Source organism: Drosophila virilis, unplaced genomic scaffold, assembly GCF_030788295.1.
Source record: "Drosophila virilis strain 15010-1051.87 unplaced genomic scaffold, Dvir_AGI_RSII-ME tig00000574, whole genome shotgun sequence".
In the NCBI taxonomy this organism is placed as follows: domain Eukaryota; kingdom Metazoa; phylum Arthropoda; class Insecta; order Diptera; family Drosophilidae; genus Drosophila; species Drosophila virilis.
Window position 1 is genome coordinate 161,840 of NW_027212813.1, and position 16,561 is coordinate 178,400.

A 16,561-nucleotide genomic window follows, 5' to 3' on the forward strand; every position below is an offset into this window, starting at 1 on the left:
TGCCTCCTCCCACATTTTGCAGGGAATCTACCATCATGTTCGATCCCCCAAAGTTTATTGACAACCCTGCCAAAACTCCAGTTAGCGGACCCTAATTTCCACAAGAGTGCGCAGATAGATGTGCTGATTGGCGCTGATATCCTACCGTCCATACTAACGGGCGGCTCCCATCCTAACATATGTGGCACGTTGCTGGGCCAGGAAACTATTTTCGGGTGGATTTTAACAGGCCCAGTTTCAAAAACCGCATCCACCGCAATCTCGTCATTCTCGACTCGAATATCTGTCTCTCAAGAAGAGCAATTAGACGTCATTCTTACAAAATTTTGGGAGGTGGAGGACATTCCAGTCAAACTGGTTAAGAGCTCCGACTCCTTTTATGAGAGTAATTTCATCCGAACAACAACAAGGAACGAGAATGGCAGATATGTAGTCACCCTACCTTTCAAAGAACCTAATCACATAGACTTAGGACATTCAAGATCTATCGCACCAGCTCAGTTTCGAAAGAACGAGAATCGTTTAAAAAGAAATCCTTCTTTGAAAGAGCAGTACGACTCCGTGATTCGGGAGCACTTCGACTTAGGTCATATGACACAAGTCTCTCCAAACAGCAACCCCAATAATTTTTACCTGCCGCATTATGCTATTTTTAATCCCGACAGCACCACAACAAAGGTTCGCGTCTTCCAATGGCAAAAGTCTAAATGATATCCTACACACGGGACCAGTACTCCAATCTGAGCTGATTCAGATACTAACGTCGCGATTCTACCGCTACGTTTTCAATGCCGATATAACCAAGATGTATCGCCAAATCCAGGTCGATCCATGACATACGCCCTACCAACGAATACTATTTCGCAATGAGAACGAAGAACCTTGCGACTTCGAACTCAATACAGTTACCTTTGGGGTAAACTGTGCCCCATACCTCGCAATTCGGGTCCTCCGTCACGAGAATATTGTCCCATCGCTTCCGATATAATTAAAAATTATATGTATGTCGATGATGTTCTAGCAGGGGCACACACGAAGCCACAAACAATTTCAGCCATTGCAGAGCTCCGCATAGCACTCGACAGAGCTGGGTTCCCTCTGAGAAAGTGGACATCCGACACAAAGGAAGTGTTAAAAGGAATACCAAGGGACCACTTACTGTGTGCGGATTTTCTTAGAAATCGAAGAGGCCAGCGTCGTTAAAACGCTAGGCATTCGATAGCCACAACAGGCCAGTTTTTCTTTGCTCCGTCCAAAATGGTATCTCAGCCTTCGCTCACTAAACGTGAAGTACTATCACAGATTGCGAAATTGTTCGACCCTGCTGGATGGCTAGCACCTGTGATAGTTCCAGCAAAGATTTTCCTGCAAGAGATCTGGCTCCAAGAGCTGGGGTGGGATGATTCCCTGCCAGAAGATCTCGTTCAACGTTGGCATGACTTCCTAACCGACTATCCCTCTTTCGAAGAGATCCGTATTCCAAGATGGGTCGATTTTCAGAAAAAGGCAAAGGTGCAGTTTCACGGCTTCTGCGACGCGTCCCAGCGCGCATATGTTGCTGCACTTTATTTGCGTGTCGAGATCAACGGATGCATCTCCACTCACCTTCTCGCAGCAAAAACGAGAGTCGCGCCATTTAAGACGGTATTACTACCACGCTTAGAGCTGTGTGGCGCCGTCCTTCTTTCCGAGCTCACCACGGCTCTTATTCCTCAGCTCCCCTTCCAGAGTAAAGAAAATTTCAATTGGACAGACTCCACTATTGTTCTTGCCTGGTTGGATAAACCTCCATGCAAATGGTCTACCTTTCTGGCTAACCGGGTAGCGAAGATATCATCATCCAATGGCAAATGGTCCCATGTTCGATCCAAACATAACCCTGACTGACCTAGCTAGTCGGGGGGCTTCTCCTCGGGACCTATTGGGCAGCACTTTGTGGTGGTATGGACCGGAATGGTTACAACTACCACAAAACCAATAGCCAGTTCCTGTTACGGTACTTGAGACAGAGATTGAACAACGCGCAGTGAAGTGCAATGTCTCACAGCTACCCTCCTATAACCTTCGGGAACGATTCTCCAGATTCGACAAGGCATTGCGAGTTATTGCATATGTCTGTCGCTTTATCCAGCGCCGTAGAAATCCAGCTGTCCACTTTCCCGCCGAGCTCCGTAATGAAGAACTTACGAGAGTTCAGTTCCGACTTATCGAGTATACTCAACGCCAAGCATATCCTAAGGAGTATAGCTGTTTGCTCGATAAGAAGCCAATTCAAGGATCAAGCAGCATTCGCTATTTAACCACTTTCATCGATCAAAGGGGTATTCTGCGATCCTGTGGACGGCTGAAAGCGTCAACCTCGTTAGGCTATGATGAGCGACACCCCATAATCATTCCGGCCAATTGTGATTTTTCACGCCTCCTGGTCCGATTTACCCACCTCATTTGTTTTCACGGAGGCAATCAGTTGGTAATGCTCCTCGTAAGAGCCAAATACTGGATCCCAAAGCTCAAGGTCCTGGTAAAATCTACCATAAACTCCTGCAAGGTCTGTGTAATACACCGTAGACGACTGCAGACCCAACTTATGGGGGAACTCCCAAGGGCGAGATCAACCTTTTCCCGACCCTTCACACATACAGGTGTAGACTTTGCCGGACCTTTCGATATTAAAAGCTACATTGGTCGAGCATGCAAAATTACCAAGGGTTATGTCTGTGTCTTCGTGTGTTTTAGCACGAAAGCAATCCATTTAGAAGCCACCACAGATCTCACCACGGAGAGATTCCTGGCCGCATTTTCGCGATATATCGCAAGACCCATTTCTACAAATCCACCGCATAATCAAAATATACATTCGAGGAGTTCGCGACATTCCTTTCCAAGATTGAAGCCTGCCTTAACTCCAGGGCAATCTCTCCAATGTCGGAAGATCCGACTGATTTATTGGCTCCAAGTCCAGGCCACTTCCTAGTTGGTGGCCCTCTTCTGTCAATTAACGAGCCAGTAATCAAAGAAGACGCTATTTCTATAATTAACCGCTGGCAGCGAGTCAAAGCGCTCCACCAGCAATTTTGCTTACGGTGGAAGAATGAGTATTTGAAAGAGCTCCATAAGCGAAACAAATGGCAGTCCCCTACAAGGGACCTCCAACTCGGTGATATGGTCATTATCAAGGAAGATAACATACCAATAAATGAATGGCGCTTTGGCCGAGTCCAGCTGGCAATAGCCAAATTGGTCCTTCTTCCTACTGAGGCAAATAGCACCACCGACTAATCCTTAAAAGCAACCAATCCCTCATTCAAAACAAAATCATCACATCATAACACCTGTCCTACATCTTATTCTCCAGTTCACTCCTCTGTAGAGATCCAGCATGGCACCGTCAACGAAGGCATCCAATCAACGTCAAGGAACGGACTCTTTTAGATGCCGGGTGTGTAGAGGCATCCATGCGCTACGCAAGTGTCAGCGCTTCTTAAAGCTCACGCCCGAGAAGCGTCTCCGAGCCGTGTTAATTAACATATATTGCTCCAACTGTCTGGCTCATCAGCATTCAGGGGAATCATGCCGCTGTAGAGCCAACTGCAAAATTTGCAAAAAGGACCACCACACCTTACTCCACATGTGTGATCCCCGTAGCGCTCGTCCCTCTCGGTCAGGCAACAGGCCCACAAGAAGAGCTTCTGGCTCCTCGCCCTCATCACATCACCCCCAAGCCCGAGTCGTGCTACTATACGGACGTCGCTTACATCCCTGCTCCAGCACAAGGGGGGTCAGTATATTGCCCACCGCCATAGTGCTGCTCGACACCGGAAAAAAAGACCCTTGAGACTCGGGCTCTGATCCATGTTGTTCAGTAAGCCTCATTAATGCAACCGTGGCAAGGGCCTATGGCCCATCCGTCACACGCATTGGCGCAGAAGAGGCGTGCACAGTCGTGCTACGCTCCAAAACAACTCAGATGTCTCGAGAAGTGGTCTTAATGGCTGACCCGCAACTTAGCTGCATAACTCCAGCCCGAGTCATCAGAGTGGACATGAAGGACCAGTTCAGCAACGTCGCTTTGGCGGTCAACGAATGGTTCCGTCCATCTCCAGTCCCTTTGTTACTCGGCGCCGACGTCTACCCAGACATCATCCTACCAGGTATCCTCCCGAGCCAAGGCGGTCTGCCGATGGCTCAAAATACCAAGTTTGGATGGATACTCTCTGGCACATGCACGCAATAGGAATTCTTGCAATCTGCATATTGCCAGGGGGGGGGGGGGGGGGGGGGGGGGGGAGAATGTTCACGCCAGTTCAGTGCTTGTGTGAACACAGCATTGACTGAGCCTCACTCAGTGTGAGAGAGTCACTCACTAATTCGATCCCAGATGCGCTCAGCACTCTCCTTGTGGTCTCCTTTCCACCTCCATCACTTCAACCAAAAATATGTAAAATCACTTAACCAGCAGTGTTTGTTACATGCAGCAGAAAATTCTAATAAAGTGCTTTTTCACCAATAACAATCAAGGATTATTTATCTGACGCCACCCCCACAAACACACATACATGCCATTAAACATAAATTTTTGACTGCGATCAGCGGTTGTCTACCTACTCTATTCCAATTAATCGAAGCTAAAGTAAATTTAAGCAACTAAACAAATATGAAGAAAAAATGTATTCTATTGAATTAAAAATTAGTCGATAGATATTAGAGTTAAGCAGCATAAGTAATATTCCTTTTGACCTATGAATATAGTTGGCAAAGGTAAGGTTGTGACATTTATATGCACGTCAATATTTATATATATATACTTATAATTTACTTTCTTTGTACAAAGGCAACAATAATACCCATACAATAATACACCTACACACACAAGTCATATTGGGCCCAAGTGCACGCAACGATGGAAGTACGAGTGAGTTAATAAAGAGTAGTGAGGACTATTCTATGAGGACTGTCAATAGGTTTTTTTCTCATTCATACTCGATTATTAGTGTGGTTGTTGAGTGGAGGCGGTGGCAAGCGGTACGGTTAGTTGCGAGCTCGAAACGTGCGAAAGGAAATTTTTTTTTTGTAAACCCTAAACCCATTAAAAACAGATAAAAAGGGTATATTGTATTTTTGCAAAATGTAAATGTATATAACAGGCAGAAGAAAGCTTCTCCGACCCCATAAAGTAAAGTAAAGCCGAGTTGATCTAGCTATGTCCGTCTGTCTGTCCGTCCGTCCGTATGTATGAACGCAAGAATCTTAGTATCTAAAAGAGCTAGAGACTTGCAATTTTAGCTGTTTGTCCTCTTAGTACATGCGCAGGTCGAGTTTGTTTCCGGTAGTCGATAACTTTCTTTCCCCCAAGCAATCGATGCAAATCGATATCGAAATCCGGTTTTTGAGTAAATAGGGTAAATAATAAAAGCTAGATCCACCAAAATTGACATGTTTACTCTAGAATAAAATATATATGTCAAGGGTCATTCTTTTTATACCCATCGCCACATTCGCACAACTACCTTATAGCTATAAATCAAGTTAATAACCCAATTTCCATTGCCCACCACCTTAAGCTAGAATATTAATGCAATTTACTTTATGAGAATACACAGATGGTACATTAAAATATACTGTGGAAAATTTCATGAAGATCGGTTAAAAAACACATGTTTGCGGCACCAGCGCTAATTCGAAGACTATCTGTATGCATGTACACACACACAATTCATGCACGTCTGCTTCCTATTTATCAACAGCATTATAATTGCGATTGTATTGTTTTCTGTATTAGAAAATTTCATGAAGATCGGTTAAGAAACACGTGTTTGCGGCACCACCGCAAATTCAAAGAATATCTGTATGCATGTACACACACACATTCATGCGCGTCTGCTTCGTATTTATCAACAGAATTATAATTGTGATTGTATTGTTTTCTGTATAACTAAGTTAATAGGGTATCTTTTCATTAATAATCGATTTTTAGTGTGGTTGTTGAGTGGAGGAGCTCGAACCCTGCGAAGGGAACTTTTTTTTTTATATATCCTGAACCCATTGAAAATGGGTAAAAATCTAAAAAATGAAATAGGGTATAGAGTATTTGTGTAAAATGTAACTGTATGTAAGAGGAACAAGGAAGCTTCTCCGGCCCCATAAAGTATATATATTTTTGATCAGCATTAACAGCCGAGCCGATCTAGCCATGTCCGTCTGTCTGTCCGTCCCTCCGCCCGTATGTATGAACGCAAGGATCTTAGTAACTATAAAAGCTAAAGACTTGAAATTTTAGCTGTATGTCCTCTTAGTACATGTGCAGATCGAGTTTGTATCCGATAATCGATATTTTCATTTCCCCCAAGCAGTCGATGCAAATCGATATCGAAATCTTGTTTTTTGAGTAAATAGCTAAGTTAATTGGTTTTCTTCTCACTAATACTCGATTACGGCTTGTTGCGAGTTCGAACCCTGCGAAGGGAACTTAATTTTGTATACCTTGAACCCATTGAAATTAAATATAAAAGGTATATTGTAGTTGTGCAATATTTAAATGCATGTAACAGGCAGAAGGAAGCTTCTCCAACCCCATAAAGTATATATATTCTTGATAAGCATCTACAGCCGAGTCGATCTAGCCATGTCCGTCTGTCTGTCCGTCCGTATGTATGAACGCAAGGATCTTGGTAACTATAAAAGCTCGAGATTTGCAATTTTACCTGTAGGTCCTCTTAGTACATGCACAGATCGAGTTTGTTTTCGATTATCGCTAACTACATTTCCCCCAAGCAATCGATATACATCGGTGTCATATCTGGTTTTTTGAGTAAAAAGGGTAAATAATAAGAGCTAGATCCACCAAAATTGACATGTGTACTCTAGAATGGTATGAATATATCAAGTATAATTCATTGTATACCCATCGCCTTCTTTCCGCGTCTACCTGATAGCTGTGAATCAAATTAATAACCCAACTTCCGTTGCCCACCAATTTAAGCTAGAATTTTAATGCAATTTACTTTTAAAGAATGTAGAGATATTCTATACTGTAGAAAATTTCATTAAGATCGGTTAAGATACACGTGTTAGCGGCACCAGTGCAAATTCGAAAAATATCTGTACGCATGTACGCACACATTCATACGCATCTGCTTCGTATTTATCATCAGCATTATAATTGCGATTGTTTTGTTTTCTGTATGACTAAGTTAATTGGTTTTCTTCGCACTAATACTCTGTTATTAGTGAGGTTCTTGACTGGAGGGAACATATTTTTTTTATACCCTGTACCCATTGAAATTAGATAAAAAAGGGTACATAGTATTTGTGTAAAATGTAAATGTTTGTAGCAGGAAGAAGGAAGCTTCTCCGGCCCCATAAAGTATATATATTTTTGATCAGCATTAACAGCCGAGCCGATCAAGCCATGTCAGTCTGTCTGTCCATCCCTCCGTCCGTATGTATGAACGCAAGGATCTTAGTAACTATAAAAGCTAAAGACTTGGAATTTTAGCTGTAGGTCCTCTTAGTACATGTGCAGATCGAGTTTGTATCCGATAATCGATATTTTCATTTCCCCCAAGCAATCGATACAAATCGATATCGAAATCCTGTTTTTTGAGTAAAGTTAAGTTAATTCGTTTTCTTCTCACTAATACCCGATTACGGTTTGTTGCAAGTTCGAACCCTGCGAAGGGAACTTATATTTGTATACCCTGAACACATTGAAATTAGATAAAAAAGGTATATTGTATTTGTGTAATATGTGAATGTATGTAACAGGAAGAAGGAATCTGCTCCGACCCCATAAAGTATATATATTCTTGATCACCATCTACAGCCGAGTCGATCTAGCCATGTCCGTCTGTCTGTCCGTCCGTCCGTATGTATGAACGCAAGGATCTTAGTAACTGTAAAAGCTAGAGATTTGCGATTTTACTTGTAGGTCCTCTTAGTACATGCGCAGATCGAGTTTGTTTCCGATAATCGATAACTTCCTTTCCCCCAAACAATCGATAGAAATCGATATCCAAATCCTGTTTTTTGAGTAAATAAGGTGAATAATAAGAGCTAGATCCACCAAAAATGACATGTTTACTCTAGAATAGTATGCATATATCAAGTGTAATTCATTGTATACCTATCGCCATCTTTCCGTCTATCTGATAGCTATAAATCAAGTTAATAACCCAACTTCCATTGCCCACCAATTCAAGCTAGAATTTTAATGCAATTTACTTTTTGAGAATACAGAGATATTTTATGGTACATTTAGATATACTGTAGAAAATTTCATTAAGATCGGTTAAGATACACGTTTTAGCGGCACCAGCGCAAATTGGAAAAATATCTGTCTGCATGTACGCACACATTTATACGCAACTGCTTCGTATTTATCAACAGCATTATAATTGCGATTGTTTTGTTTTGTTTACAAAATTCATTGGGTTTCTTCTCAATAATAATCGATTATTAGTGTGGTTGACAGTGCCGTATGCTATAGGCACATTGCGAATGTTGTATGGCCGCAGTACATGCTGCTCTGCAGCAAAAGCTCCGAGAGGAACCAGCAATAAAGTTGGACAACATGAACACCGCTATCCGACTGGCCCTAGCTGTCCAAAACTACTGCGCAACGATAGCGGCCATTGGTATGCACGAATATCTTTACGATCCCGCGCTGCTGAACGAGCTTGTTGCTAAGATGCCCAGCAATATGAAATTGAATTGGGGCCGGCATCAAATGTCGAATGAAGGTAGCAGTTTGGCAACCTTTGATAACTGGCTGTTCAATGTGGCAATGTGCGCGACTATGGTCACGCCATACGAGACCCCACTGGTTGGTAACGAAAAGAAGAGCTCCACGAAAACCACTAGAGAGCGAATTTTTGTGCACAACACGGTAGATAGCCCTGAGGGTTCTCAGCAACAACGTTCACAATAGGAACAGGAGAGGGTTGCATGTGCGAAGTGCGCCGGTAACCACCGTCTGTCAGGAGCTGAGTGTACGTTAATAGAAAGAGCGCTTGCAGACGAGCTGGAATTAGATGGTCCTGCGACCCAGCTGTGTCTTAAATGGACAGAGGACATAACCAAGAATGAACCTGAGTCGATGTCCGGGGCTGTGAGCATTTCAGCTCCAGAACATAACGCAATACAGTATGCCTTAAAAAACGTGCGAACAATAGCGAACGTCAAGGCTCAGCTTATCATTAGCTTAGACAATATCAAAATAACTGCACCCTTAGAGATACGAGAAGGTGAAAACGACGACGTCATAGCAGCGTGAAGCAGACTAGGATGGGCCGTATATGGTCGCCCCATTGTGGGAGACAGCACCACACCTCGACTGCTACACATTTGCCAGTGCAGTGCAGCGCGTGGGATGGATGAAGCTCTGAAGAACTTTTTTTCAATTGAGTCACTAGGTGTGAGCGTTTCCTCACATCCGCTGAGATCCAAAGAGGACGAACGCTCGATGCAGATGATGGAGGCAACAACAACCTATCTGGAAGACGAAATGCGCTGGCAGACCAGACTGTTATGGAGGTTCGATCACATGCACCTGCCAGACTCTTATCAGATGGCTGTTAAGCGCCTGAAATGTTTAGAGGCAAAGATGTCAAAAGACCCATCACTGAAAGAGTTACTGATGAACACGATGCACGATTACAAACAGAAGGGATATATCCGCCGGTTGAAGGATAGTGAGTTAGTAGCTAACACTACATCGTGGTTTCTTCCTATCTTTACAGTCACCAATCCGAACAAGAAAAAGACGGGCCTGGTTTGGGATGCGGCTGCCAAATTTAGTGGCATGTCGCTGAACGATTGTTTGTTGAAAGGTCCAGATACACTAGCATCTTTGATGGGGGTACTAATACGCTTCCGAGAGCATCCTATCGCAGTATCCGGCGACATAAGGGAAATGTTTCATCAAGTCAAGGTGCGCCTAGAAGACCAACCGGCACAGAAGTTTCTCTGGCGTGATGGAGATTCGTCAAGCTTCCCCGAAACATACGTTATGCAAGTCATGACTTTTGGAGCATCCTGCTCGCCAGCTCTAGCAAATTACGTCAAGAATCGCAATGCCGAGCGGTTTGTAGCGGAGCATCCGGATGCCGTAAAGGTGATTTGCGAAAACACATTTGTCGACGACTGGCTGCAGTCGGTGGATACTGGAGCTGAAATGATACAGTTAGCTGAGACTGTAAAAAGGATTCATGCTAGTGGCGGCTTCGAGATGCGCCGCTGGACATCAAACTCGAAGCAAGTTATACAGGCGCTGGAAGACGACTGTGAGGGGTTGGACAAGCGTATCAGCGCTCAGGATGAAGCGCAAGAGAAGGTCTTAGGCCTGTGGTGGCTACCTGGACAAGATCTGTTGACGTTTGTGGTGACGCCGAACTTGCTCGCGAAGGCATCTAAGGAGCGCCCAACTAAAAGACGTGTTCTGAGTGTGATCATGTCTATTTTCGACCCGCACGGGCTGCTACGATTCTTTAATACACGGGCTAAGATCATCCTTCAGAACATATGGTGATCCAATATCGGATGGGATGACGACCTCACCAACGAAGACGAAGCCGAAGCCGATTGGCAACACTAGCTTGATCTAGTTTCAAATTTGAATGCCGTCCGCATCCACGGTGCATGAAGTGGGTGAGCCGAACCCAGGCTGTGCAGATGCATACATTCGTTGACGCCAGTACGAATGCTTAAGCCAGAGTTGTATTTTTGAGGGTTGAACTTGATGGCCAAGTACATTGCAGTTTGGTCGCCTCGAAAACGAGAGTAGCACCCCCTAAAGCCCGTGTCCATACCTCGAATGGAACTGATGGCCGCGGCCTTAGGTCTGAGACTGGCCAAATTTATCCAAAAGGAAATGTCGGTACGCATACATACACGAACATTCTGGACAGATTCAAAGGATGTGCTCTACTGGATCCGTTCCGATGCTCGAAAGTTCCAGCAATTCATAGCGCTTCGGATAGGAGAGATTTTAGAAGAATCAGATGTGGACAGCTGGCGATGGGTACCATCGGCTCAAAACGTGGCAGACGATGGTACGAAATGGACTAAAACGCCTGAAATTCATGGCTCAACCAGGTGGTTCAATGGACCACCATTTTTGTATCTAGAAGAATCGCAGTGGCCACAATCGGATATAGGACCTGCATTAAACATGTTGTACCATGCTGAAGAACAACCCAATCACACGTCGTCCTGGAGATATATTCTGCCGGATCTGCAGCGTTTCAGCAAGCTAGAAAAATTGAGAGCCGTACAGCTATGCGTACTGGATTTCCTACGGAATATTACTAAGAAGGTCAGATTGGACGGAGGACTGGATCTGCAGAAGACGCTGCTCCTTAAAAGAAGCAATGAAATGGATGTGATTTTTATCCGGATTTGTCAAGAAGAGGAGTTTTATAGTGAGATCACCTGCTTAAGGTCGGGGCGCCGCTTAACCGATCACAAAAGCTTGCTGTTTAAGTGCTCCCCGTATGTGGATGACTCGGGCATTCTACGTATTAAAGGACGGATAGACAATATAGAAGGAGTCGAAGTCTGCGTAAAACGCCCGATAATTCTGCCAAGACGACATCAATTGACGTATCTGCTGGTTGAGTTTTATCACCGCAGATATCATCACCTACACAACGAAATCTTCGTAAATGAACTACGGCAGCGGTACTGGGTTTGTGGCTTACGAGCTTCGGTGAGAGAAGTTTCCAATACCTGCCCAGCGTGCCGCATAAGACGCGCCCGCCCAAAGCCGCCAGGGATGGGCGACCTGCCAATCGAACGATTATCGCCCTATACTCCACCGTTCACATATACTGGAGTGGATTACTTCGGCCCCTACGACATTGTCGTTGGACGGCGTCGTGAGAAGCGCTCGGGGGTGTTATTTACATGCCTCACGGTGCGCGCCGTTCATCTGGATATAGCTACGTCCCTCTCAACTGACTCATACTTATGCGTTCTTAAGTTGTTCGTAACCAGACGCGGCTGCCCCCGCCGCATGCTGTCGGACAATGGCACAAATTTCAGAGGCGCTAGCAGAGTATTAAAAGATGAAATTGAACGTATATCGCCGCCAGGATCACCCCACATGGGAGGATCGTGGGAACGAATGGTGCGCTCTACAAAGTCAATACTGTCGGAAATTCTGCCTCCCTCTGGGTTACGATAGGAGGTGCTACGAGCAGCACTGGCTGACGTAGAAAGCGTGTTCAACTGAAGGCCACTCACTTATGTTTCCTTGGAGACATCTGAGTCCGAAGCCCTGACTCCAAATCATTTTCTTATAGGTCATTCAAGCGGATTGCGTGAGAGAGGATTACGGGAGCAAGGCGGAGCTAGCTTGGCACGAGGCTTCCGAGTCGCCAGTCAATTGGCTGACCAATTTTGGAAGAGATGGCTGCGCGAGTATCTGCCTACACTCACCAGACGTACCAAGTGGTTTCAACCGCCACTCGAACCAATATCAGTCGACGACGTCGTCATAATAGTGGACGACGGTGCCAAGCGAAACTGTTGGACAAAAGGATGGCCAGGTCCGAAGTGCCGTGGTGCGAACCGCCGATGGAATTATTACTCGCCCCGTTGGTAACACACTGCACGGACGTTCGTGAATTACGTGGTGGGGAATGTTACGGGGCGAAGTGAAAATAGCTGTTGACTAAGTCCTACTGGGTCTCGCATTTTTTCTGTAAGCAGTCCTCGCTGCTTACACTGGAAGCGCACCGTTAGAATTAGTTTTTACATGATAAGTCGATCGCACGCAGCTGTACAAGCTGCATTTCTGAGCAGAAGTGAAAGAGAACAGAAGCGCGTGCGGAGCACGAATCGTTCGAATTATATTATATCGTACCGCCTCGTACGAAACGAATTGAATCGACTTGTTTCTTTTGACGCTAGAAGTCCCTGCCGCATACGCGCCCCGGCACGAGTCTCGGTGCCAGCAAGCTGTAAATCAAGTTAATAACCCAACTTCCGTTGCCCACCAATTTAAGCTAGAATTTTGATAAAATTTACTTTTTAAGAATGTAGAGATATTCTATACTGTAGAAAATTTCATTAAGATCGGATAAGATACACGTGTTAGCGGCACCAGTGCAAATTGGAAAAATATCTGTATGCATGTACGCACACATTCATACGCAACTGCTTCGTATTTATCAACAGCATTGTAATTGCGATTGTTTTGTTTTCTGTATTACAAAATTCAATGGGTTTCTTCTCATTAATAATCGATTATTAGTGTGGTTGTTGGGTGGAGGCGGTGGCAAGTGGTACGTCAAAAAAATTTATGAAGATCTTTTAAGATACACGTGTTGGCGGCACCAGCGCAAATTCGAAAAATATTTGTATGCATCTACACACACATTCATACTCATCAGCTTCATATTTATCATGATATAGCTACGTCCCTCTCAACTGACTCATACTTATGCGTTCTTAAGTTGTTCGTAACCAGACGCGGCTGCCCCCGCCGCATGCTGTCGGACAATGGCACAAATTTCAGAGGCGCTAGCAGAGTATTAAAAGATGAAATTGAACGTATATCGCCGCCAGGATCACCCCACATGGGAGGATCGTGGGAACGAATGGTGCGCTCTACAAAGTCAATACTGTCGGAAATTCTGCCTCCCTCTGGGTTACGATAGGAGGTGCTACGAGCAGCACTGGCTGACGTAGAAAGCGTGTTCAACTGAAGGCCACTCACTTATGTTTCCTTGGAGACATCTGAGTCCGAAGCCCTGACTCCAAATCATTTTCTTATAGGTCATTCAAGCGGATTGCGTGAGAGAGGATTACGGGAGCAAGGCGGAGCTAGCTTGGCACGAGGCTTCCGAGTCGCCAGTCAATTGGCTGACCAATTTTGGAAGAGATGGCTGCGCGAGTATCTGCCTACACTCACCAGACGTACCAAGTGGTTTCAACCGCCACTCGAACCAATATCAGTCGACGACGTCGTCATAATAGTGGACGACGGTGCCAAGCGAAACTGTTGGACAAAAGGATGGCCAGGTCCGAAGTGCCGTGGTGCGAACCGCCGATGGAATTATTACTCGCCCCGTTGGTAACACACTGCACGGACGTTCGTGAATTACGTGGTGGGGAATGTTACGGGGCGAAGTGAAAATAGCTGTTGACTAAGTCCTACTGGGTCTCGCATTTTTTCTGTAAGCAGTCCTCGCTGCTTACACTGGAAGCGCACCGTTAGAATTAGTTTTTACATGATAAGTCGATCGCACGCAGCTGTACAAGCTGCATTTCTGAGCAGAAGTGAAAGAGAACAGAAGCGCGTGCGGAGCACGAATCGTTCGAATTATATTATATCGTACCGCCTCGTACGAAACGAATTGAATCGACTTGTTTCTTTTGACGCTAGAAGTCCCTGCCGCATACGCGCCCCGGCACGAGTCTCGGTGCCAGCAAGCTGTAAATCAAGTTAATAACCCAACTTCCGTTGCCCACCAATTTAAGCTAGAATTTTGATAAAATTTACTTTTTAAGAATGTAGAGATATTCTATACTGTAGAAAATTTCATTAAGATCGGATAAGATACACGTGTTAGCGGCACCAGTGCAAATTGGAAAAATATCTGTATGCATGTACGCACACATTCATACGCAACTGCTTCGTATTTATCAACAGCATTGTAATTGCGATTGTTTTGTTTTCTGTATTACAAAATTCAATGGGTTTCTTCTCATTAATAATCGATTATTAGTGTGGTTGTTGAGTGGAGGCGGTGGCAAGTGGTACGTCAAAAAAATTTATGAAGATCTTTTAAGATACACGTGTTGGCGGCACCAGCGCAAATTCGAAAAATATTTGTATGCATCTACACACACATTCATACTCATCAGCTTCATATTTATCAACAGCATTATAATTGCGATTGTTTTGTTTTCTAAATTACTAATTTAATTGTTTTGTTTTGTTTTCTGTATTACTAAGTTAATTGGTTTTCTTCGCACTAATACTCGATTATTAGTGGGTGGAGGCGGTGGCAAGTGGGACGGTTAGTTGCGAGCTCGAACCCTGCGAAGGGAACTTATTTATTTTTATACCCTGAAGTCATTGAAAATATATAAAAAGGGTATCTTGTATTTGTGCAAAATGTAAATGTTTTTAACAGGCAGAAAGAAGTTTCTCCGACCTTATAAAGTATATATATTCTTGATTAGCATCTACAGCCGAGATCTAGCCATGTCCGTCTATCTGTCCTTTCCGTCCGTTTGTATGAACGCTAGATCTAACTAACTATAAGAGCTAGAGACTCGAAATTTTACCCGAAGGTCCTCTTAGTCATTATTAGTGTGGTTGTTGAGTGGAGGCGATGGCACAGGCAGTGGTACGGTTAGTTGCGAGTTTGGACACTGCCAAGGGAACTTATTATTTTTTTATACCCTGAACCTATTGAAAATGTGTAAAAAGGGTATATTGTATTTGTTCAAAATGTAAATGTATGTAACAGGCAGAAGAAAGCATCTCTGACCCCATTAAATATAAATATTGATGATCAGCATCAACAGCCGAGTCAATCTAGCCATGTACGTCCGTCTGTCCGTCTATTCGTCCACCCGTATGTATGAACGCAAGATCTTAGTCACTATAGAGTAACTATTAGATAACTATAGAGCTATACACTTGCAATTTTACCTTTAGGTCCTCTTAGTACATGCGCAGATCGAGTTTGTTTCCGATAATCGATAACCTCCTTTCCGGAATCCTGTTTTATGAGTTAATAAGGTAAATAATAAGAGCTCGATCCACCAAAATTGACATGTTGACATCAAGTATAATTCATTTTATACCTATCGCCGTCTTACCGCTTCTATCTGATAACTATAAATTTACTTATTAAGAATACAGAGATATTCTATGGTACATTAAGATATACTGTAGAAAATTTCTTGAAGATCGGGTACCCTGAACCCATTGAAAATATATAGAAAGGGTAGATTGTGTTTGTATGTATGTATGTATGTAACAGGATGAAAACGAAGCTTCTCCGACCCCATAAAGTGTATATATTTTTGATCAGCATCTACGGCCGAGTCGATCTAGCCATGTCGGTCTGTCTTTACGTCCGTCCGTATGTATGAACGCAAGGATCATAGTAACTATAAGAGCTGGAGATTTGAAATTTTTCCTGTAGGTCCTCTTAGTATATACGTAGATCGAGTTTGTTTACGATAATCGATAATTTCCTTTCCGCCAAGCAATTGTTACAAATCGATATCCAAATCGTATTTTTTGAGTGAATAGGGTGAATAATAAGAGCTAGATCCACCAAACATGACAATTTTACTCTAGAATAGTATGTATATATCAAGTATAATTCATTGTATTCCCATCGCCATCTTTCCGCGTCTACCTGATAGCTGTAAATTAAGTTAATAACCCAACTTCCGTTGCCAACCAATTTAAGCTAGAATTTTAATGCAATTTACTTTTTAAGAATGTAAAGATATTCCATACTGTAGAAAATTTCATTAAGATCGGTTAAGATAGACGTGTTAGCGGCACCAGTCCAAATTCGAAAAATATCTGTAT

At 43.7% G+C, this 16,561-nt stretch overlaps 2 protein-coding genes across 2 annotated transcripts; both read left to right on the forward strand.

Moving 5' to 3' along the window:
- Positions 1-9,367: 9,367 nt before the first annotated feature.
- On the forward strand, positions 9,368-10,525 carry LOC138911477 (uncharacterized). The gene has a single exon (XM_070210778.1). The coding sequence runs from the start codon at positions 9,368-9,370 to the stop codon at positions 10,523-10,525; it is 1,158 nt and encodes a 385-aa protein (XP_070066879.1).
- A 285-nt stretch (positions 10,526-10,810) lies between these two features.
- LOC138911478 (uncharacterized) lies at positions 10,811-12,181 on the forward strand. Its single transcript, XM_070210779.1, has one exon. It carries the CDS (start codon positions 10,811-10,813, stop codon positions 12,179-12,181), a length of 1,371 nt encoding a protein of 456 aa, XP_070066880.1.
- Positions 12,182-16,561: the final 4,380 nt, after the last annotated feature.

Coding starts and splice junctions, on each gene's coding strand:
- LOC138911477 (XM_070210778.1), top strand. CDS start 9,368: ATGGATGAAGCTCTGAAGAACTTTTTTTCAATTGAGTCACTAGGTGTG.
- LOC138911478 (XM_070210779.1), top strand. CDS start 10,811: ATGGAACTGATGGCCGCGGCCTTAGGTCTGAGACTGGCCAAATTTATC.